This window comes from Maniola hyperantus, chromosome 24 (genome assembly GCF_902806685.2).
Source record: "Maniola hyperantus chromosome 24, iAphHyp1.2, whole genome shotgun sequence".
Taxonomy (NCBI): Eukaryota; Metazoa; Arthropoda; class Insecta; order Lepidoptera; family Nymphalidae; genus Maniola; species Maniola hyperantus.
In genome coordinates this window covers 6,399,209-6,422,504 of record NC_048559.1, presented here as the reverse complement: position 1 = coordinate 6,422,504, position 23,296 = coordinate 6,399,209, and the positions used below count along the sequence as shown (strand labels likewise).

The 23,296-nt window shown below is 34.7% G+C and overlaps 3 protein-coding genes across 5 annotated transcripts in view; 2 read left to right on the top strand and 1 right to left on the bottom strand.

Annotated features, from left to right (window-relative positions):
* Window positions 1–12,609, top strand: part of LOC117993605 (disintegrin and metalloproteinase domain-containing protein 12-like) — a 75,188-nt gene extending 62,579 nt beyond the window's left edge. For both annotated transcript variants that reach the window (XM_069506817.1, XM_034981404.2), the window contains exons 15-17: window positions 351–446; window positions 1,616–1,745; window positions 5,038–12,609. In XM_069506817.1, the coding sequence (XP_069362918.1) occupies window positions 351–446; window positions 1,616–1,745; window positions 5,038–7,369 (2,558 nt within the window). In that variant the 3' untranslated portion in view covers window positions 7,370–12,609. The remainder of the gene's footprint in view (window positions 1–350; window positions 447–1,615; window positions 1,746–5,037) is intronic.
* Window positions 12,610–13,425: 816 nt separating this feature from the next.
* SmD2 (small ribonucleoprotein particle protein SmD2) lies at window positions 13,426–14,888 on the bottom strand. Its single transcript, XM_034981421.2, has 3 exons — window positions 14,748–14,888; window positions 14,417–14,669; window positions 13,426–13,586 (listed from the first exon to the last, which is right to left on the bottom strand). Coding segments are annotated over exons 1-3 (360 nt in total). The 5' UTR covers window positions 14,750–14,888; the 3' UTR covers window positions 13,426–13,481.
* A 601-nt stretch (window positions 14,889–15,489) lies between these two features.
* On the top strand, window positions 15,490–22,990 carry LOC117993423 (myb-like protein X). 2 transcript variants are annotated; one of them, XM_034981218.2, is made up of 6 exons: window positions 15,493–16,068; window positions 17,263–17,447; window positions 17,969–18,283; window positions 18,672–20,113; window positions 20,721–20,847; window positions 22,522–22,990. In XM_034981218.2, the coding sequence occupies exons 2-6, from the start codon at window positions 17,265–17,267 to the stop codon at window positions 22,744–22,746; spliced, it is 2,292 nt and encodes a 763-aa protein (XP_034837109.1). In that variant the 5' UTR covers window positions 15,493–16,068; window positions 17,263–17,264; the 3' UTR covers window positions 22,747–22,990. The 2 variants fall into 2 exon arrangements, with proteins under 2 accessions (XP_069362966.1, XP_034837109.1); XM_069506865.1 differs by lacking the exon at window positions 20,721–20,847 and having other exon boundaries at window positions 15,490–16,068.
* Window positions 22,991–23,296: the final 306 nt, after the last annotated feature.

The following is a 23,296-nucleotide window of genomic DNA, read 5'->3' as shown; positions in this document are numbered from 1 at the left end:
CAGTACCCTTATTATAAATGCGAAAGTGTGTTTGTTTGTTGGTGTGTCCTTCAATCACCTCGCAACGGTGCAACGGATTGACGTGATTTTTGCATATGTATAGATAATGACCTGGAGACTGACATAGGCTACTTTTTGTCCCGGAAAATCAAAGAGTTCCCAGTGGATTTTTAAAAAACCTAATTCCACGCGTTAATTTAATTAGAAAACAGTGATTAAAACTATGTTAAAGTATATCAAAGTCGTTTTCATTCTAACAATACACACAAACAAACTTTCGCTTTTATAAAATGGGTGTGATTGTCATTGGTTGAGGAATGAGGTTGGTTTGATGTTGTGACGTCACTTAGGTCACTGCCACTGCGACGCCGGCTTCGCGCCGCCGCTGTGCGCGCTGCCCGGCCCCGGAGGCTCCGTCGACTCTGGCCCAGCCACAGACTCCAGCAGTAAGCTCTAACTTTATCACTTTAAATAATTTTAAATACATATCAAAAATTGCGGACCGGCAGGAATCGAACCCGCGTCTCCAGGGATCGCGCCCGACGCTCTGACAAAATTTGATATGTACTGTATGGTTGTTTCCTTAAATTGTTATCGTTATCTGACTCTTATCTAATTTAATTAATTTTTATGCAATGAGCAACTAATTTCATTAATTAAGCAATTGTATCTATTAATTTAGCTGTAGATTATATTTATTAATTAGTGGTTAATGTTAAAAGTTTGTAATGTAGGTAGCTTATTGTTAACACAATCGGAGACTTATGTAATGCTGTATATGCCTATAATTGATGATTGTAGTAGGACTGGAATTGTTTGTGACATGTTTTTAATATTTGTGAATGTTGTTACAATTTATCGTTGGCATATCTAATAAAAAAAATAAAAATATGTATGTGATATATGTATGTGCACTCAGTACTGAAGCGACTGTTAATGCCATCTAGTAACGACACTTTGCAGCTATCGAAACTACTTTCAAAGGCCCATATTACAATGCGGCTGTTTGAACGAGAAATGACATATTTGCTTTTTACTATTTTTTTATAATTTTCATCACTTTATTGGGGTTCTGTACCTCGAAAGAAAAAAAGGAACCCTTATAAGATCACTTTGTTCTCTGTTTGTCCGTCTGTCGTGTCTGTCAAGAGGGTATAAACTTATAGTGTACTTCCCGTTGACCTAGAATCATGAAATATGGCAGGTAGGTCGGTCTTATAGCTGGTTTTAGGAGAAAAATCTGAGTACCGTAAATTTGTTTTATATCACAAATAAATGTGTTCGTAAACAAATAAAGTATTTTCAAAATAAGATAATTATACCAAGTGGGGTATCATAATATGAAAGGTCCTGGCTGTACATTTTTACCTTATAAAAGGTTGTTTACCTGTACATTCTAAAACAGATTTTATTTATTGTTATGCATAATAGTTTTGATTATCGTGCAAAATGTCGAAAAAAATACCCGAGTGCGGAACCCTCGGTGCGCGAGTCTGACTCGCACTTGGCTAGTTTTTTTCATGCAGAACAACTTGTGCTACTTACTATGTAATTTTCGATTTGGAATATAAAGAAACAAACTCACACTCATTACATAAACTTACTTCTTTTACAGTTCAAAGAAACTTCATGGTGGCAATGTACATCATATTCCTCGGAATCCTACCCTCCATACTACTGGTGCTATTCCTTCTATACTACTCCAGACACAACGTGCTACTATGGTGGAAGAAGCCCAGGAAAACGTACGTACCAAGAATATTAAAAAACGGAAACAAAAACTTCAAAATCAACCTATCTATATCTAGTCCAAGTTCTTTCAAAAAATTACTAAGCTTCAAACGTATCAAAAAAGTTGAAAACGTTGATATATCAAAAAATATCGAAAAAGATGAACATATTTACGAAAACGTTTCCGACAACGAGCACGATTACGAAAGTCTAAAAAGCAATACAGATTTAAACAGGAACACTAAACCGTTATATCGTAAAGTACTAGATATATTCAATAGTAATCCCAAGAAAGAAACTGTTAAGAAATTCCACAGAAAAATTAATAAAGAAGACATAAAAGTCGCAGATAGTACTGAATTAGAAAGTGTTAAGAACCAAAACAAATTCGTTTCTAATAATATAAAAGATAAAGTTGAAACTAAAACGACTAAATCTAATCTAGTCATTGTAAAAACTGGTTTGGCGTCAACAACAAACGAAAATATTAAAGTCGATGTTCGCAAAAATGTCAATAAAACAAATATTGAAAGTCAATCGTTGAAAAAAGACGTTAAATTTAATAAAAACACGAGTAAACTAAATACGGATGGTCAATCTTTAATAGTTAAAAGTAAACCCAATAATGTCAGTAGAATAAAAACTGAAAGTCAAGAATCAAAAGTTGACGTTAAGTCTAACAAGAATGAAAGTAAGCTAAATACGGGAGGTACATCGAAAATTTCAAATAAAAATAATGGTTTAAATAGTAATAAAGATTTGATAGTAAATACAGGTTTAAAATCAACAACCAATAATAGAATAAATGAAATTAATATTGCAAAAGATGAAGAAATTCCCAAAGTCAATGTAAGAGATTTAAGAAATAAATTCGGTCAAACGTCGGGACCTCACATTGATATAAAGAATTTGCCCAAAAGAAGCGATTTAAGAAAAGTTAGTAATATGAAGATGTAACTGAAATTACAAAATGATAATAAACTTTAAGAGAGAGTATAAAAGCTGTTAAAAGTTAAAACTGGTTTATTTATAAGTTAGAAACTAATTGAAAACTAATCAATTATAAAGTTTAGTCCTCTAAAATTAAAAACTCATTTTTAAAACGTATAAGTATATAGGCTTCTTTATTTGTATAAATATGTTACATATTAGCTTTAAGCAATTAATTTTAACTCAATTGTTAAAAACTTTTTGGTTGAAATCTCATTTTTTTTAAACATAGATGTAAGTTTTTAATTTGAAGCTCAGTTAATTTTTTTTTGTGTATTTGTGTGTATTTCGATTTCATTTGTAGATATTTCATAAATTTATTGAATGTATTTTGGTACCTGGGTTAATTTGTTTGAATTGTTAATAGAAATGCGAATGTTTTTGGACGAACATATTATTTTGTCTTAAATAACATATTTTACTTATATCATCATCATGATCAACCCATCGCCGGCTCACTACAGAGCACGAGTCTCCTCTCAAAGTGAGAAGGGTTTTGGCCATAGTCTACCACGCTGGCCATTTGCGGATTGGTAGACTTCACACACCTTTGAGAACATTATGGCGAACTCAGCCATGCAGGTTTCCTCACGATGTTTTCCTTCACCGTTATAGCAAGTGATATTTAATTACTTAAAACGCACATAACTCCAAAAAGTTAGAGGTGCGTGTCCGGGATCGAACTCCCGACCTCCGATTAGAAGGCGGACGTCCTAACCACTAGGCTATCATACCTTCAATTTACTTATATATCAAAGTATAAATCATTGATATGATATTCAAGTACTGATATTGATATTATCATCATGTTTTCGTCCAAATCCATTTTTGGTGCTAATTTAGTTTGCATTTTAATAAGTAGATAATTAAGTCCTGCACTCATTTTCACATCTTAGTTTTTGTTTTTACTATAATTAAAAAATAGGCCGGTTCAGACTGTCAATAAATATCGCAATACAGTATCGTGATACCCAATATATTTATTTTAATATTCACATTTAAATAATATCATGGATATTTTATTTTTAAAGCAATAAGAATTGCAAAATAAGATAACAAAAAAAATTTGTTATCTTCCAGGATCCACCTCACTCCTATATTAATATACCCAATTTCCTAATAAATTTAATTAAAGATATCAACATGTAGTGATAGTATTGACCGTCTGGACCTTGCCACAATTATTTACAATAAAACATATTTTTCTATACTTCTTTTTTATTTCATCACTAATAATGTTATCAGCTGTCTCTTCTTCTCTTCCTTTCCTATCTGGTAATACACACCTTTTGTAGATACTTTAGTGATGTTTGTCGTCACTGTGGCTTTTGGTGAGTGGTTTTTGGGTTTTCTGTGCTTTGCATGATGTTTAAAACTGTTTAAGGGTCAGCGCATACAGACGGAGTGGAGTAGAGTAGAGAGTTTTTTTGATAACAACTTAAACTCACCTTTTTGTTTGCTAACATATGGTTGCAATTAGTATGCTCAAAAAAAATATGGAAGATACTCAAAGGTTGCCGCCGTTATGCCAAATATAAAATTTGAGTTATTTTTAAGAGGGATGTAGTGTATTGGCTCTTCTTCGCTCTGCCGGCATGCGTTGCGAATAATCTAACTCTACTTAAAAACAATTTGTAAAGATGCGAACACATTACTGTATGTTGTGACGCCAAAGGTGATCGGAATCATAGATTTTATATAAAGTCATACACAGTAGTCTGTTATAGCGCTCTGACTCGTTGGCGGTGTCTGCGTCTTTATTGTTACAAAAACATGAGCAGAGTTAGAGTATATTCTCTCTCAATTAAGCAATCTTCTCTAATTCTCATTAATAACTAATATGCCATATCTCATCTGCATGTTGTTAACAAATGTTATTATAACTTATCAATTTTGTAGATTTGAGTGCTCTCTTAAAATACGCATGTTTTTGCATGCCCTTGAGCGTGTACCGTAATAAGTTTTGTAACTGTTGAAGAAATATCAAAATTAATTGTCTGTAATTCTGTCACTGTCACTGAACACCGTCTTAAGCTAAAAAAAAAACAGGGAAAATATACATAGTTATTAAAATACTACTATGCGTTCGTAATATCACAAGACCTAGCCCTTCCGCCTGATTTACTTCACAGCACCCCGAAAGCTCCCGCGTTGTGCAGTGAGCAATGAATTTTTGAACTTATTTTTTTTTACTTAACTTTATATTGCGTCTTTTTTTGCAGACTGTACAGTGACGTCATTGGGCTAGGTCTCCTGTGATTATAATATTTTTACTTTATATGTCACAGTTTAATTAAACAGTTTATGTGTCCACAGGGTCCAATCGCCAAAGAAGAACAGTTTACAACGACGTATTTCACGAAGCGCAAGCAAGTTCGCTGCAAATTTCCAAAATAACTCTCAAAATAACCCTCAACCCGTCAACGTTCACACCCTCTCTAACCCTGACGATATGAGTTCCAGCCTACTTCGAAGTGATTCTGAACATAGCCCTTCTGGAAATCTAAACCCTTCCGTAAACTTTTTCGGCAACTTCAAAGGCTTCTCCCTCACTCCCATCGATAAAAATCCACCGCAAAATGAAAAAGAAGATAAAGCCAAGAAACCCGAAAATGTTCCGAAAAGTGCTAAAATCACTCCTGTACACAGAAGCGGTAGTAATAGTCAGAATATCAACCAAGCGTTAAAACCCGTAATGCGTTCAGCCCCTCCCTTACCCGTTGTGCCAATTACCACTAAACCGCCCTCCAATACAAGCCCTTCAGTCAAAAGAACCAACAGTTCAGTCCAAAATCGCATAAAGGCTTTAATAGGCTCTGAAAAATCTGAAGAAGATTCAATCGTCACTAATCCAGCCCCCAGACCAGTAATTTCCAGTCCGATTCTAGAAGCGTCCACATGTACCGCGAAGGAACTGATTTCTCCCCTCCAAGGCTCAAAAACGATGGGACCTATACGTCAGGCTCCTACTACCGTACCAAGTTTTTCACCAGATTTACCAAAACGACCTTTAAGCATGCATTCAGCTGGCAATGTCCCCCAAAAACCGTTGCCCGAAGAACCAAAAAAGGTCAAAGAAGGACTATCACTAAATAGAATCGCTTCTTTCCTAAAGCATGAGAAGCCAAAAGAAAAAGAACGAAACCCAGTCGAAAGGAGTCACTCTTTACCCAAAAATCCTAATAATCAAGTTAAAGTACTCAAAACAGCCGATAAAACAGCGTTACGAAATTTACGAATATCGAATCCGATTTTGCAGAAAGATATCGAGTTATCAGTTAATACTGTACCTGTAGTTTCTGATTCGGAAGACGGAGATGATTCAAAAGCGTTCGTAAACCGAGCTCAAAGTATGAGGGCGCCACTTGCCCAGAAGCCGACGATTCAAAGTTTTGGTTCAATGAGGCAAGCTCCTGGAGTGCCAAGGCCTTTATCTTGTGTAGGAAGACCAACCGCCCCACCCCCTCCGTTACCAAACCAATCGAAACCCGACGAACCAACGATATACCAGAAACCGAAAATACAAAACGAAATTAAATCCACAGATTACGTGGATTGCATAGAAGAGAAACCAGCCCCTCTAGCCCACATAGACGAGGAATCAGGCGATAATATCTATGCAATTATAGAAGAAAGCCCTGAACATCACTTCAAACCTTTACCGAAACCTTTGCCTAGTAAAATATCTACTATACCCCCAAAAGTTATTCAACCACCAGTAGAAGAATACAAAACTCCAAAACCTATAAATTCTAGCTCGGGAAGTACTGAAAGCATGGGTTTGTTAGGAGAAATCGTGAGCGAGATACAAAATAGAAACTTCGACTCAATATACTCTGGGTCAACGCTTTCAAGAAAGAAAGAGAAGGAAAAGAAAAACGCTGAGAATAAAAGAGACAGCACATACATGAACACAGATTATAAAAGGCCAGAGAGTGTGTACAATAACTCGGGCGCAAAATCTAATGTGTCGACAACAAGCAGTGGTTATTTACATCCCTCTGCAGTGAATGTGCCAACCTATATGCAAAAGGACGATTCTAAACAAGATACAGACAAAGCTAACTCAAAAATACCCACTTTCACGAGACAAGTAACTCCACCTGGTCTAAGAACATCTACGTTTAAAAACGTGCCGCAATCGCCGAAAACAGTACCGAAAACTCTGAAAACTATACCAAATAGTCCAGATTTGGTATCGAGCTGTACAGTCCCAGATACTAAAAACGTTAAAGCACCAGATGTCATTAATAACAATAAAGTGGAACCACCGAAATTAGCAACTAAGCCGACAGTAAAAACCGACAACCGTCCTCCGTTGAGGCCTGCACCTACAATAGAAAAAAAGGCGGTAAAAACCGGCCCGGCATTAAAACCGGCCAATTTACCAACAAATAAAACTGATAAAAATCCGCCTCTAAACCGTGCCAATTCAAAAACAGATTCTAACGTAAAAGCAATAGCGGATAATTTAAACAAAAATCGACCGAAAATCGTCCCAAAACCAAGTACGATAGTACAAAAGACTGATACGAACATAAAATCCAATACAACGAAGTTAGCCGCAAAACCGTCGACCGTTGCGAGTTTGCAGCAAAAATTTGAAAATAGAAAGTCTTTAGGGAAAGAAATTGCAGTTAAGAAATAGCATATTTTGACCTGCAAGTAGGAATTATTTCAAAGATCTCTATTTAGTGTTTTATTTAAAAAACAAGTTTTTTAATGAAGTATGCAAAATTCGTCCATTAACCGGACAACGCAATAGGTTAAAGAAAAACGACAGATATTTTTATAATTAAGTTTTTCTGAACGAAATGAAGTTTTGCAGAGAGCAAACAAATTGAGAACTGAATTATTGAGATTCTAGTTTATTATAATATGCAGTGGTAAGCATTGCGTAGGATCTTTTGATATAGCGCAACAAATAGTTAGATAATGTTAAGGGTAGTAAATGCATAAAATATGTCAAATAATTATAGTTCCGAAGGTCGCTTGGAGTTGTCTTATATAACACGTGCCAATAAAGAGACGAATCGCAAAGTGCGGCACTATCTTTTGATCTCACTTACACAGTATACCTGGGTAAAGTGTGTGAGTGAGACAGATTGATCAACGCCGCTTCGTTACAGTTTTTTTTCTTTATTAACACGCGTTATATTAATATTTCACGCTAATACTAACGAGAAAAATTTATTTTTCGTAATTCGAAATAGCGAACATAAGCCGATAATAAATGAAACATATTTGAACAGATATTTCTATATACATTCAATATGATTGAAACACTGGTATTGATTTTAATTTGGTTGTAAATAAGAAAAATTAATTGAACCGGAAGGACTTAAAATAATTGTGCTATTGTTTTTCGCAAGGACCATTGTGAAAAGGATAGTGAAACATACTTTTTTTTAATTTAGATTAGCGAATTTATACAATCAAATTAGCACTATTGTCAATAATATTGACTATTGCTCTGATTAATCTTTATTTGTAATTACATTGCATCAATATCGTATCAATATTTTTGTCAAAGCTCTTTGCAAAGCATGCATCTTAACAGTAAAGTTTTGACGTTATAAAAATAGTAGGTACGCTTTTCTAAGTAGAATCAGAAGTATCTAGTCGATTATGTTTAAAAAATGAAGAGTAATATGTAGTTTTAGTTTTACAAAAATACAATCTCGTAAAAACGATAAATAGGTACGTAAAGCAATAAAAGTTTTTTTTTTACTTTATAAAAAACGAATGAAATAATTGAGCATTATTATTAGGCGAAAGTCATTATAAAAAATATAATTTCGTCAAAATCATTTTTTACGTATGACAGGAATAAGACAGTCAATAAATATCGCGTTACATCATGATAACGCGACCGTAGCGCCGAATTTTAACAGCAACAGTCAAAATTGTAATCACTTCTGTCGTCATTCATTTTTCACTGACATTGTGTTTGAATATGTAGTAGCAAGAAGTAACAGAAATTCAGCCAATTAAAGGTGAAGCCAAACGACCTTGAGTAATTTTTAGTTAAGAGAAGCGTTTTTGGGTCGCTTAACAGTAACAACACATTTTGCGTCGTCATATAGCACAAAGCAGAACTTAAGTATGAAGCTAAAAGCATCCTAAATTGCACGAGTCAAAAACTCACAAAAAAGTGTTTTGAACTTCGGTGCTACCGCCACTAGTTTCTTTACTAATTATCAATAGCAATTAGGGAAACGTTAAATAACCTATCACGTTTACACATCAGTAATATTATTGACGTCATCGGGCGATATTTATTGATCGTCTGAAACTTATGATTATGATTAATAGATCAAGTTGAAACATAATATTGTTAATAATAGTACAATAATAGAAACGACGTGATTATTAGAAATATTTAATAATTTTTAAATTAAAGTGTTCATATTTTGATATGGAATGGCATTTTGATGAGTAGAAGAAATAATTTGGTAAATAAGTATAATTTTAGGTTGTAAATAATAATAGATTAAATTATTGTATGGATAAACTAAATTAAATTGAAATGACTAACTGCCGTACTCAGAGTCGCTTAATCGTTACTTAAGTTTAGTTAAAACGAGACAGCTGCTCTCACATAAATCTGTCTCGTTTTAACTCAATCTTAAGTAATGATTAGCGACTCTGTGCGGCTGTAAGAGACGAACGGTTTGATCATGTTTCTTAGGGTCAAGTCATATCTACGGGCATAGTCGAAGTGAAGTGACGCATCTTTTCTTTATCGTGTCGAGATACATTATATTACTGATTGATATTATGATTACTGAACTTTATCTTCGGCAACGTAATGTGCAAGTTTGTTTGAAGTAATATAAAAAGAATGAGTGAAAATGCGCGTTCCATTTTCCACTAATATGTACGTTAATTAGTGGAGTTAAAGTTCAGTTTTCGTTGAATAAATTTTGGCAGAGCCGCCTCAAAGCGCTTCGACCCGACAAAGCGCCTTGATCTTCACTCGTGTTAATTTAGTTTTGTATAGATATGACAACTGACGATGTCCTTTTCTTTATGATATTAAAAAATTGGCATTTTAAGCATCGTTACTTTTTTATATCATATTGAATAAGAACACTGACTTTATATATAAGGTATCTATGAAATCCATACTTTAGTATTAAGCTTCTGTAAATATTTAATTCTATGTTTTGTCAACTTTAATTCAAACAAGTGTCTTAATCGTAAATTAATTTGTATTTTTATAAAGACTTTAGATAGCATAAAATTATGATAAGTGTGATATTATGATAGCTTATGATTTTAGTTTCGATGGATCACTTGCTCAGCTCTGGGACTAGGCTCAGATCATGTTTAAGACTTAAGTCTGAGCAAAGTCAAAGTGCACTCTATAGATCTCACCATGAGATCTATAGAGTGCACTTTTATGCTAAAACAAGAATGATATAAATCTGTCTCGTTTTAACCCTAAGTGAAGTTTTAACAAAGTCAAACAACATTCTATAGACCACAGCCATGGGGCAATGGGGATCCACAGGCAAAACTGATCTCAGAGAACGCCACAAGAAATCCGGCAAGTGTCAAATTAAGTCAATGTTTGTTTTGTTTGTTTGCTAGATTCGCTTTGTTGATATTGATACAATGTACGATTGTTTCGTAAATTTATTAAAAAATGTATAAACCTATAGGTTCCTACCTGAGAAAAATTATGGTGTTTGACAGCTCAATATAAGCGGTCCCTAACTTGACTTTGACTTTGACTTGAAATTAGCAGTATGGATTCCCATTGCCGCGATGCGCCGCTGTATTCACGTGTTCAGTGTGACTTACTTGAGTCAGTCATTGCCTGTACGCGTTGTATAACAGTCATATACAGTCCATGACCCTATTGAAATAGATGAAAATATTCTAATGGTGCTAGATATAACAGTGAGTGTGTGATAGGGCGTAGCTTGTTCTTATAACTAGGTATCACCAGTTCAAGGCTTTACTGGACGTCTCTGAGATGGTAAATATAAAAATTACTGACGTAAGACCAGTAAAAATAAAAATTACTGAAGGTCGTTAGGTACTTACAGTAAAAAATATAAATTACTGGCTTAATTAATTCAAATAAGTACAGTATTTTTTCATTGTCTTTCGACAACGAATTTGAAACGAGTTTTAAAAGTTAAAAACAATAATATTTTCAATAAGTTTCTTATGAACACTTATCAAAATAAGGAATATAAATATAATAAAACTACTTAATCATTTTATTTAATATTAATTGGTAAAGCCTTGAACTACTTTCATAAATAATAAATTATTGCGATATTATACAAATATGCTATACTTTATATACGTCCATTTATCCACTGCCAGCTTGATACAAATGTGGTGCTGAGATGTCGCAAAAGCAATATTGGTCAGTGTTTCTTAACCATATACATCGCGGCCTTTTAAAATATTTATTTCTAAAATCTTATCTTCATTATCTTATTTTCTCTTCTTGCCAGTTTTCTAAAATTTAATTTTAATGTTTGCAATCTGAATACTTGTGGTAACTTTTAGGTGTGTTACAGTTTTAATTAGGTACTTGTATAAAATTTTATTGCCTTATAAAATTAATAAATTAATGTTTTTACTTAATAGTTAAAAACAAAGTTTGTGGACTTTGTAAAATAGTTTAAGGCCCGCGATAGTGGTTAAGAAACCCTGCCAAAGTGTGATTTTTTGTTATGGATGATTGATGGAAAGATGATTATTTAATCTGATTGATAGCTACATCGATATAAGAATTATTGTGATATTTAACTATTGGATTTTATCAATATATTAATATTAGACAAATGCCCTATTTCTGATTGCCCTCTCGGAGTTTCATTCTAAATCTACATAGTTCACGTCTTAAGAAATACTTTTACATTTAATTTTTTCCTACCTAATATGTTTTTTTCAAATATGGGTTTAAAAAAAATTGATTGAGAGATAATTCAAAGTGGGTCAATAAGTCTATAAATATGAAGTATCTGAAAATTTGCCGCGTTCATATAAATAAACAGTGAAATTAAATGTTACAGATTTAGTGTTCAATTGTATTTTTTGTAACAGTCAAACATGTTGTGTATTTACTATTTCATAATAATATACCTATAGAATAAATATGTTTATTGCTGATAGAGATTTGTAAAGTATTATTTATTTTTACGCTTCAAAATAGGTGCACATTTTATTAAGACTACCTACCTACTTATATATTTACTTGTTTAACGTTGCTTGCACTGTCAAAATAAATCCTTCTATTAAGATACGAACTTTGGGAAACTATGCCCAATATTGTGTTTACTTTATTATAAGTATTTAATGTAATTTCTGTAAATGTATCTAAATATTTTTTTCATTGAGAACAAATGTGATGAATGTTAGAAAATTGTTTTAATTTTTTACAAAAACAAAAATTACTGGGTTAAAAATTAGTAAAAATAAAAATTACTGAGGTAATTTTCAGTAAGAATATTCTTATTTGAATTGTTTTAATCTTTCCTTTAGGATGATTTAACTTAGAGCCAAAATTAGTTCAATTAAAATAAAATTGTTAATTTTTTGTGTAGTACCTAATTATTTTTTTGCGATTTTCTTTTGATACTTACTTAATTGTCATGAATAAATGTATTATGAAAGTGAGAAGATAAGTACATTGCTGTAGATACAACCAAAGAAGATTTATTAAAAGTGTATTTGATCGAAAAGTATATTGAAACAATCGTGTAGGTTAGTTGAAAAAAATCGCTTTTATTTTCACGGCGAGACTGCAATTTGTCAAACAATTTTTTGCACTTAATGTATTGAGTAAGTATGATTTAATTATTATTATACCTACCGTTAAGAAACCTTTTATTTCTCTTTAAATAAATGAGATTTGCTATATTTTAAAGTTTTCTTTATAGTTTTAAGAGCAGTTTATTCGTAGCCCACTCCAAACAAAATACCTTAGTAGTTTGGTTTTCATTTGAATATTACCTACCTATTATACTTATACCTACGTGTCAAAGTTTTAGGGCTCCGTACCCCAAAGGCGCCAACTCCACTGTCTGTATCTCGTGAACTGTAACCATCAGCATCACCAACCAATAGACGTCCACTGCTGGACATAAGTCTCTTGTAGGGACTTCCACACGCCACGGTCTTGCGCCGCCTGAATCTAGCGGCTCCCTGCGATTCGCCTGGTGTGGTCTGTCCACCCAGTGGGGGAGGCTTCCAACGCTGCGCTTTCCATTACGAGGTCGCCATTCCAAGCACCTTCGGACTCCCGGTTTTTCGAACTATATGCCCTGCACATTGCCACTTCAATCTCGCTACCCATTGAGATGTTGGTAACTTATCATTTACTAAATGATGCCCGCGACTTCGTCCGCGTGGATGTAGGTTTTCAAAAATCCCGTGGGAACTAAGTAGCCTATGTCCTTCCCTGGGGAATGGGGATGCAAGCTATCTCTGTACCAAATTTCATCAAAATCGATTGAACGGATGGGCCGTGAAAGGCTAGCAGACGGACAGACAGACAGACACACTTTCGCATTTATAATATTAGTATGGATTTAGATTGATGTATTCCTTAGTGACAAAGGTGCGTCGAAGCAACTGCCTGAGCCTTCGGACCTTTCAGTTGCCGACAAAATAGCGTAGTTGTATTGATTTTGATAAGTTGAAAGGGTTATGAAAGAAATAAGCGACCATCACAAATACTTAGCAAAACTTTATTAAATGAAATGGAAATCTTAATTAACTAAACTTAGTTTCTATTTGCCCGCCGCGGTCGCCAGTGGATTCCTTAACACTAAGATCACGGAGTCGCCACGGAGGAACATCTTCGAGATGAACTTGTCTTTGTTTACAGCTTTGCCCTGAAAAACAAAATAGATAACATTTTGTAAGAAAATTAGCTTACTACATACTTATAAATATAATTGGAAGTGTCTGCCTGTAATTTCCACATAACTACCTCATATTAAGCTCATATGGTTATTTGAACGGGCTGATCTTCGAAACGGCTGAACCTATTTTGACGGGACTTTTACAGACAAGTAGAGAATTAGCCAAGGAGTAACTAACACAAGTTTTTACAAAATTTGGTACTGAGATATCTAGCATCACGGGGACTGGCTACTACAGATAGGTTAGGTACTTTTTGTCCTGGAAAATCAAGTTTCCACAAGATTTTTATAAACCTAATAATACTATAAATGATTTATCATTACATGAAATCAATAACTTTTGCCTAATACAAAACTTATTTTCTGAATAATAACAAAACTACTACTAAACAGAACTAAAACATGGATATGTGACAGTTCAAGAGGGTTGAAATTTCTCTAGATTTATAGTTTGACTGTATTCATAATACTGGACCAAATGTGACTCATTTCAAACTTTTATGATAAAAACAATATGCAAGCCTACATACTAAGTGCAACCATACTAAAACTTATTTTTAACCTAATTTCAAAGAGTAAGTAGATTTGTTTTGTTTAAAATGCAATTTTTTTAAATTGCCAATACTTATTTCAGATACAATTTACGTGGGTAACCAGTAGAGTGTTACATTCTGCCTATTATGAAGTCTACATGGGCACCTTTTAAACAGAAACATACTTTACATCCGAACAAATTGGTAACCTATGGTTGGAAAAAAAATGTTAGTAAATTGGAAAAAATTGTGAAGAAAAACAATCACCTTCTTCCCTTTGCCAGTTCGTGGTACTTCGGTCCACATTTCCTTCACATTTTCAAGGACCATGTTACAATGCCGGTCGAACGCCTTTACTCGGCCCAAAAGCTTCTTGTTATTACGACAGTTTATAAGTACTTGGGTATTGTTCTTTACGGACTGCGTAAGCACTGAAAGAGGACCAGTGCTGAATTCTTCGTCTTCAATCTTAGATAACTCTTCCAAAGTCATTTCCGAGCGTGGCTTGGATGTGGACGCCCTGTAATTTGTACCATTAATTTTGTATATAAACGCAACAAAAAACATAAAATATTTTTGTTTAAAGGTGTAAACTTACATTTTTATATAATGTGTTCTTGTATTAGAACTAAATTATTATTAAAACGTTATTTATTTTATCAAAATATTTGAGCGATCGCGTGAGCTAACAAGCAACCAAGCGATAAAATGACATTTGACCATAGCAGAGAGCAAGAGTAAATGGAGCAGGAGCTGGCAATATTTTTTAAAAATAGTTTAAGGCTCTGGATACCTTTGCTGTGCGTAACATACCATAGAGCTTTATGGTTATTCTACACTTGTTCTAAAATATTTTGTAAACGTATTAACTACGTACATACTGGAAGACTGGTGTCCTCTAGCTCTTTCAAGCTCAGATTAAGGATCAAGGTAGATTTGGCATTAAAATAATAATACCTTGTTAGAGCAAGCTAGGTGTATAGAAAAGCTCTGAAGAGTGATAGAGATAATATATAGACACATTTTTTTGTCTTTGTCAAAGTTTAGCTTTTTTTATTGGGCACGTTGTAGTTTGTGCCCAACAAACCTCTGTGATAGTAATTTATTGCGAATATTACGAGTTTTTCTTTAGTTTTCAGTTTTAATTTTTGTATTGAAGGTGTGTAAAAGCCATTTATGGTCCATTGCTGTGTATGTAAAAGTTGTAGCGAACGTAAATTATGAAACATACGTAAGTATTATTTCTTTTGTTGTTTTGTCCCTTTCGGGTATACGCCTGTGTCGGGTCTCCTTAATACTTAGTTGAGCTTTCAAGTGACGAGTCACAAACTGTTGTTTAAAATCGTGGAAGCTCACATTATGCTAAAAATATTTTTCATTATTGATAGTGTGTATTTTCACTTATATTCAGCTGAGTTATTCATCTGTGGTTAAAAAAATATGAAAAATGCTCTCTGGCAAGGGATTTCCAAGAATATCATGAAACCGATGCGGAAATCAATTAGGTATACATTTCCGTTTCTCTTTGTACTTTATTCCAAATAGCCACAGAGTACTTTTTTGCTTTTTACAATCGCAAAGTGTTCAAGTTCATGATCTCAACGAATTTCACAATCGCTAGAATTTTTTGTGGTCGGTTAATGATTAAAACCTCAAAACCTTTTATCAAAACTAATAAGTTTTAGCTACCACTAGGCACTAACCATTTATTGTGGAGTAATTGTATTATTCAATGAATTATTGTTTCGAGTTTGGACAACTATTACGCTAATAATATTTTTGTCAACTTTCGAGTATCATAATAAATTACAAACAGCAAGTTTTGTTTTGGAAGATGGAATTTGTTTTTGTATTTCAAAAATATTTTCTAGTGTAAAATCGAGTTTTTGGAAACATTGGCAGTAGAAATCTTAATTCAGGTGAGATTTTGCCCCATTTTTAAGTTTATTTCGTTTTGGCTGCCATTTCTGTCGCATACACAAACGAAACAATCAAAATTAATTTTCTCTTGTTCACCGTAAAGTTCGAAACAACATCTAAATATTACATACATTCACAAACTTTTTGAACGACTTTCAAAAGAAGAGATAACTGGCAAGAGGTGCTCCAGGGGATATCAGTTATGTCTAGCAGTTAGCACATGGTTAACTTTTAATTTAAATTTCTGTTTTACATGACTTCATAAATGGTTTTAAAGTAAGTTTATGGTTAGTTATTTAGTGCTGCGACACCGTCTAGAAGTTTTTTGTTTGGGATAAAGATATTTTTTCACTTTTAAAAAGTAAGTAATATTATGAAGTCTTATCAATCTAGGTTTAATTATCATGAAGATAAGCACAGCGATACAGATAATGTTAAAAAGTGGCATTTTTTAGTTTTTATTAAAACTAAAATGTGATGAAAAGATATATTGTACTTAACATATCTTTTCATGTCTAAACAGATAAACTTGCTGAAGGTTTTCAATGCCTATAGTGTAAAATTGTCCTGTCCGAAGTCTCAAATGCTAGCTGTTGTACTATTGATTTATCAGCTCCTAGTACAAGCGTACACTTGATGGAGGAAAATTAGCCTATGACTGCACAAATTTCAATCCCCTATTTTACCCCCTTAGGGGTTATATTTTCAAAAAATCCTTTCTTAGCGAATGTCTTCGTCATTATAGCGTCATAATAGTCTGCATGCCAAATTTCAGCCAGATCCGTCCAGTATTTAGATTCAGGTGTTTATGACGGTTATAATATTAATTCATATGTAGATTAATTTAATAAGTCTTTAAGGTTTATTGTAGTGTAGTGATCAAATAAAAGTTTTCTTTCTCTCTCTTTAAGGTTTATTGTAGTGTAGTGATCAAATAAAAGTTTTCTTTCTCTCTTTCGTTCTCCTAAATATATAAAAGGAAAAGGTGACTGACTGACTGACTGATCTATCAACGCACAGCCCAAACTACTTGAGGGATCGGGCTGAAATTTGGCTATTATGACATAGGCATCCGCTAAGAAAGGATTTTTGAAAATTCAACCTTTATAGGGGTTTGAAATTTGTGTGGTCCACGCGGACGAAGTAGCGAGCATAAGCTAGTCTAATATAATTTAAAGAGATGTTCACTACAGAAATGGCGCCTATCTTCAGTAAGAATGCAATCCTGGTGGGAACAGTAGACTGCTTCTGTCTGGTGTGTGAAACCTATCTCAGGAGTGAGAGGGACACGGGCGCACACATCGCCAAGCCGGTCCACCTGAAGCAGCTGGAGGCTATACAATATGTTGAGGAGTTCAAAGCTGAGGGAATCAAAAAGGTATGGTTTTCTTTTTCTTACATATTTAACTAGCTTATTCCCGCGACTTCGTCCGCGTGGACTACACAAATTCAAACCCCTTTCTTAGTGGATGTCTTCATCATGATAGCTATCTGCATTCTGCCAGTCCAGTAGTTTGAGCGTGCGTTGATAGATCACTCAGTCAGTCGGTCACCTTTTCATTTTATATAACAGTAGATGATGCCCGCGACTTCGTCCGCGTGGATTTAGGTTTTTAAAAATCCTGTGGGCACCCTTTGATTTTCCAGGATAAAATGTATCCTATGTCCTCCCCGAATGCAAGCTATCGCTGTACCAAATTTCGTTAAAATCGGTTGAACGGATGGGCCGTGAAAGGCTAGCAGACAGACAGACACGCTTTCGCATTTATAACATTAAGTATGGACTAAAAGTGTTCTTGTTCGATGGGTACGGAACCCTTCGCATGGCAGTCCGACGCGCATTGACCTGTTTCATTTATTTATTTAATAGCGACGATAGTTGTGTTTGACGATTTACAGATCAAAAACAAATATTTCTGCGAGCTATGCAACAAGCTGCTCACGGTACTGGCCAGAGTACGTCTGCATGTCACCGAGCAATCGCATGCCGACAATAAAAACATTCATTCCTTCAAAAGAGTCAGCAATCACATAATTGCTTTTGAAAAACTTGCCATATGTGATCAGTCGTGGAACGGATTGAACGAGAACTCCTGCGCTGTATGTAATATTGAATATGAAGACGAGGAAATTCATAGAAATCAGTCTTCCCACATCCTCAATGTCATTCAGATTCAAGTGGAAGTTGATGATGAAAAAAATATCTATCGCAAGGTAAGTGATCATTTTTAAAGGGTGATTATGGGACCTATAAAGCCACTAAGCCTCCGCTGTCCGTCAGTCTGTCTGTCAGCGGGCTGTATCTCGTGAACTGTAATAGGTAGAGAGTTGAAATTTTTATAGTAACGGGTAGTATGAAATTAAAACATTTTTTTTAATACAACAGCTATGTACTAAAATATTGCCATACATCTTTAACCGTTTTTCAATAAAATGGCGGTGACAAATGGACATACAAAGAGGTTCTTTCACATGCGTTTTGTTTTTACTATGTAGTTTAGTACCTTTAAACAGTAAATAATATTTTTATATGTTCACTATTATTTTTAAATACATATAAAATGTATGAGCCAAAAGAATTAATTTGATCACAATTTTGCAGATTGACGAATTTTCATTCCATTGCTTGACGTGCAATATGGTTCTTGGACTCAATTCATTGACATCCCATTTTGTTGGAGATGAACACAAAACGCTATACCAAGCCTGTTGCGATGCTTATAACAAAATACCACTCTATACACAGACAGACAAAATACTCCAAGATGAGACAAATAAATCTGAAACCATTAAAAAGGAAGCAACTAAAAATGAGCCAAAAACAATCGAAAATGATAAAATGACTAAAAATGAACCAAATTCAATTGGAAATGATAAAATAAGTAAAAATGAACCAAAATCAATTGAAAATAATAAAATAACTAAAAACGAACCAAAATCAATTGAAAATGATAAAAAAAATTGTATTCAATTTTCTCTGCAAGTAAACAATATAAACGATCTAAATAATGCAATTAATACATACGAAGCCAATCAAAATGCAGTATTCGAATACGATGAAAAAGACGAAAATGAGGATAAAATTTGCCAAGTGCTAAAGTGCAAGGACTATATAACGCGTGCCGAAGCGGGAAACGTTAGGTGCATTTTATGCCACGATTTGATGGACCCTAGAGAGGTTAGCCGTCATATTAGCGGAAAACATCACCAAGCTATTCTAAAGCTACACAAAAAACGTTTGCAGAAATTGAAAAACAATACAACTAACAACCACAAGGAAGATACACAAAAAGATACTAATACGATACCCGCAGATTCTGATGACATTTTGGATAAATTAAACGAATTCCAAAGCGACGACATCCGTATCAATCTCGAATCGAAGACGGCATTATGCAAGAAATGCAACACGCATATCGATTTTGTTTGTGAAGCAATTGAAAATCACATTTTGGAACACAAGGAAAACAAACCAAAAGCGTTTGAGCTAAAAGTGTCTAATACGAAAAAAACATTATTTACAAGCCCTGTTCGCATCAAACGTAATAACGATGAAGCAAATAATAATGAAGAGACAATCAAAAATGATACAGCAATCAAAAATGACACGTCAAATAAAAATGATAAACCAATCAAAAATGACACGTCAAATAAAAATGATACACCAATCAAAAATGACACGTCAAATAAAAATGATACAACAATCACAAAAGATGTAAAGAAGAGTGCAGAAAATTTGTTTTGTGCGAAAACATCTAAGCCGTCTGCAAATGTAGAGGCCCTATCTTCAAATAATGACAAAGAAAACATACCAAAAAATGCAGAATCTAAGGAAATTAAATCGAGTGGTGTAATCCAAGTTTCGAGTCCAAAACCAAAGAAACCGAAAGCAGGAATGCTAAATAAGGTTCCCACTAAAGTTTTCATACAGAACTTAATAGCTATGGAGCATTTGATGTTTAAAGATGTGGTGATAAACGATAAATATTGCATAAACTTTCTATGCTTTTGTTTTTTGGTGGAACTTAGGGCTGATTTTTTCAGGTGAGTAATCAGTACCCTTATTATAAATGCGAAAGTGTGTTTGTTTGTTGGTGTCTTTCATCACGTCGCAAAGGTGCAACGGATTGACGTGATTTTTTGCATGGATATAGATAAAGACCTGGAGAGTGACATAGGCTACTTTTTATCCCGAAAAATCAATGAATTCCCACGGGATACATAATACGGGATATAAAAACATAATGCGTCGCGGGCATCAGCTATTCCGACTAATATTATAAACGCGAAAGTTTGTATGTGTGTGTTTGTATGTATGTTTGTTACTCCTTCACGCAAAAACTACTGGACGGATTTGGATGATATTTGGAATGGAGATAGATTATACCCTGGATTAAAACATGGCTACTTTTTATCCCGGAAATCAAAGGGTTCCCGCGGGATTTTGAAAAACGGAAATCCACGCGGCCGAAGTCGCGGGCATTTATCCCGGAAATCAAAGGGTTCCCGCGGGATTTTGAAAAACGTAAATCCACGCGGCCGAAGTCGCGGGCATCAGCTAGTACTTACGTCTTACATATTTTAATTTAAAGTGTTGTGAGATAATTTGTAAGAATCATATGAGAAACCATTATTTTGGGCCTCACTACAGATGTCATGTATGCGAGGTGTGTTTCCCCGCGCAAGAGTTTGAGACGCACATCGAAACGCCGAAGCATTCCGAAGCCATGTCCGAGGTTCCCGTCATTGTTAATGAAGACTCGGAGTTTATTCGAGAGGTAATACTGTTAGCAACGTCATGCGAAATCCCACCAAACTACCCTCCGTCATATATAAAAACTAGTGATGTTCCGGATATCCGTATCCGTGTATATCCGCGGGAAAATTAAGATCCGTATCCGTATCCGTTACTTTTTGGCAGATCTTTTACGTTATTAATTTCTAATAGGTACTTAGATTAAATTCTATTTTTTGGTGATTAGGTAGCAATAAAATACTAGTACCTAAATAATTCCACAACAAACAACAAACTTTATTGAGCAGACCCATTGTAACACTAAATCTAAATATATAAAAGGAAAAGGTGACTGACTGACTGACTGATCTATCAACGCACAGCTTAAACTACTGGACGAATCGGGCTGAAATTTGGCATGCAGATAGCGATTATGACGTAGGCATCCGCTAAGAAAAGATTTTTGTAAAATTCGACCCCTAAGGGGGTGAAATAGGGGTTTGAAATTTGTGTAGTCCACGTGGACGAAGTCGCGAGCATAAGCTAGTTATAAACAAAACAAAAGAAAAACCCGCGGCAATACAAGTCGAAACATGTCCTGCCACGCAAAGCGTCAAGTGGCGTCAACTATCGTTTCAAGGTCACGCACATCGACACCGATTGAGTAAGAAAGTTAAGATCTGTATCCGCGGATCTTGATATAAGCAAATACCCAATTGGGTATTTGACTCCCAATTTTTTTATTACTTTATTATAAACTAGCTTCTGCTCGCGGCTTCGCCCGCGTGGCCTACAGGAAACAAATGGATTTTTTTTTTCAGAAAAAAACATTATAACATCAGGACGCGCACCCTGAACAGCACCGAATAACACATATAACCTTCCAACCCCCATTTCATCCCTTTAGGGGGAGATTTTCTCATAGTCGTTTCTTAGCTGACACCTAACCTCAAGAAAAAACCTACCACCTAGCACCTACCACCTACTTTCCAAATTTCAAGTTAATAATATCAATAATTAAAACTTTCCCATACAAACTTTCATCCCCTATTTTACCACCCTTATGGGCGAATTTTCCAAAAATTCTGAAACACGTATTTCTTCATTTTTGACCGAAAACCCAAATACCAATTTTCATGCAAATAACTTGAAAAATGACGGACTTTCATACAAACTTCCATCCCCCATTTAACCCACTTAGGGGTGGAATTTCGAAAAATCCTTTTTTAGTGGATACCTACTCTTTACAAAGAATAGACCCTTCAAATTTCATGTGTTTAGGACCAGCGGTTTCAGCTGTGCGTTGATATATATGTCAGTCAGTCAGTCAGTCAGGACTTTGAATTTTATATATATAAAATAATATATAGACTAGAATAAAAATAATGACGTAAACTGAAAAAACTACTTAATTAAATCGATCAAATAACAAAAAAAGTTATATTTCTGATTAGACAGAGATATCGATATAGCAGTTTGACGTCACACCTACTAATGCCATAGTAGCTTCGTGCGGTTTCATACAAATTTTCGTTTTGCGAGAAAGGGATAGAAGACCCTCCCACTCCAAAATTAAAATGCCTGTTACTTTGTTAATCTTTGTTGGATTTTAATATTTTTTTCAGTGTACGTCATTATTTTTATCCTAGTTTATAATAAAGTAACAATATTTTTATCAAATTCAAAAGTAGGAAAATACCCAAATCTTCGTCTTTAGATTCGTGACGGATGTTTCCAATGCGGCTACTGCAACGTTGTGGAGGAGTCCTGGGAGAACATGGCCTCTCATCTCTACGGCTCCTCCCACAAGGTGGGCAAGAACGCCGCCACCTGGCGCAGGGAGGTCTACCAGCCGAGGTATGCTCAAAGAGGGAATCGAGACGTCGAAAGAATTATAGCTGATAGAATTATTATGGATGCACTAATTAATCGATTTTTTTAAAGCGAAAAGTATACAACAAAGTTTTGAACTCTAAGGCTGAGATCTATAGAGCGCACTTAGGCTGAAATCTATAGAGCGCAGTTTTTTTTTTTTATTTTTTTTATTCAGATACAAGTTAGCCCTTGACTGCAATCTCACCTGGTGGTAAGTGATGATGCAGTCTAAGATGATAGCGGGCTAACCTGGAAGGGGTATGGCAGTTTTTATTAAACCCATACCCCTTTGGTTTCTACACGGCATCGTACCGGAACGCTAAATCGCTTGGCGGCACGGCTTTGCCGGTAGGGTGGTAACTAGCCACGGCCGAAGCCTCCCACCAGACTAGACCAGAAATTTAGAAATTATAAAATTCCAAACCCATGCCAGGATTCGAACCCGGGACCTCCCACTATTAAGACCACAGCGCTCACCACTGCGCCAGGGAGGTCGTCAAAGTTTGACTTTGCTCAGACATAAGATTGAGTTAAAACGAGACAGATTTATGTGAGAGATGTAGCTCTGTCTCTTTTTAACTTTCAAAGATTCATATTTACAATATGTTTGTGTGTAA

Excerpts from the sequence above, each read along its gene's own strand:
- LOC117993423 (XM_034981218.2), top strand. The coding sequence starts at position 17,265 with ATGGCGCCTATCTTCAGTAAGAATGCAATCCTGGTGGGAACAGTAGAC. Across the intron at positions 17,448-17,968 it reads AAGCTGAGGGAATCAAAAAG|ATCAAAAACAAATATTTCTG; the intron begins GTATGGTTTTCT and ends GACGATTTACAG. Across the intron at positions 20,114-20,720 it reads CTTAGGGCTGATTTTTTCAG|ATGTCATGTATGCGAGGTGT; the intron begins GTGAGTAATCAG and ends GCCTCACTACAG.
- SmD2 (XM_034981421.2), bottom strand. Across the intron at positions 13,587-14,416 it reads GAACTGGCAAAGGGAAGAAG|GGCAAAGCTGTAAACAAAGA; the intron begins GTGATTGTTTTT and ends TTTGTTTTTCAG.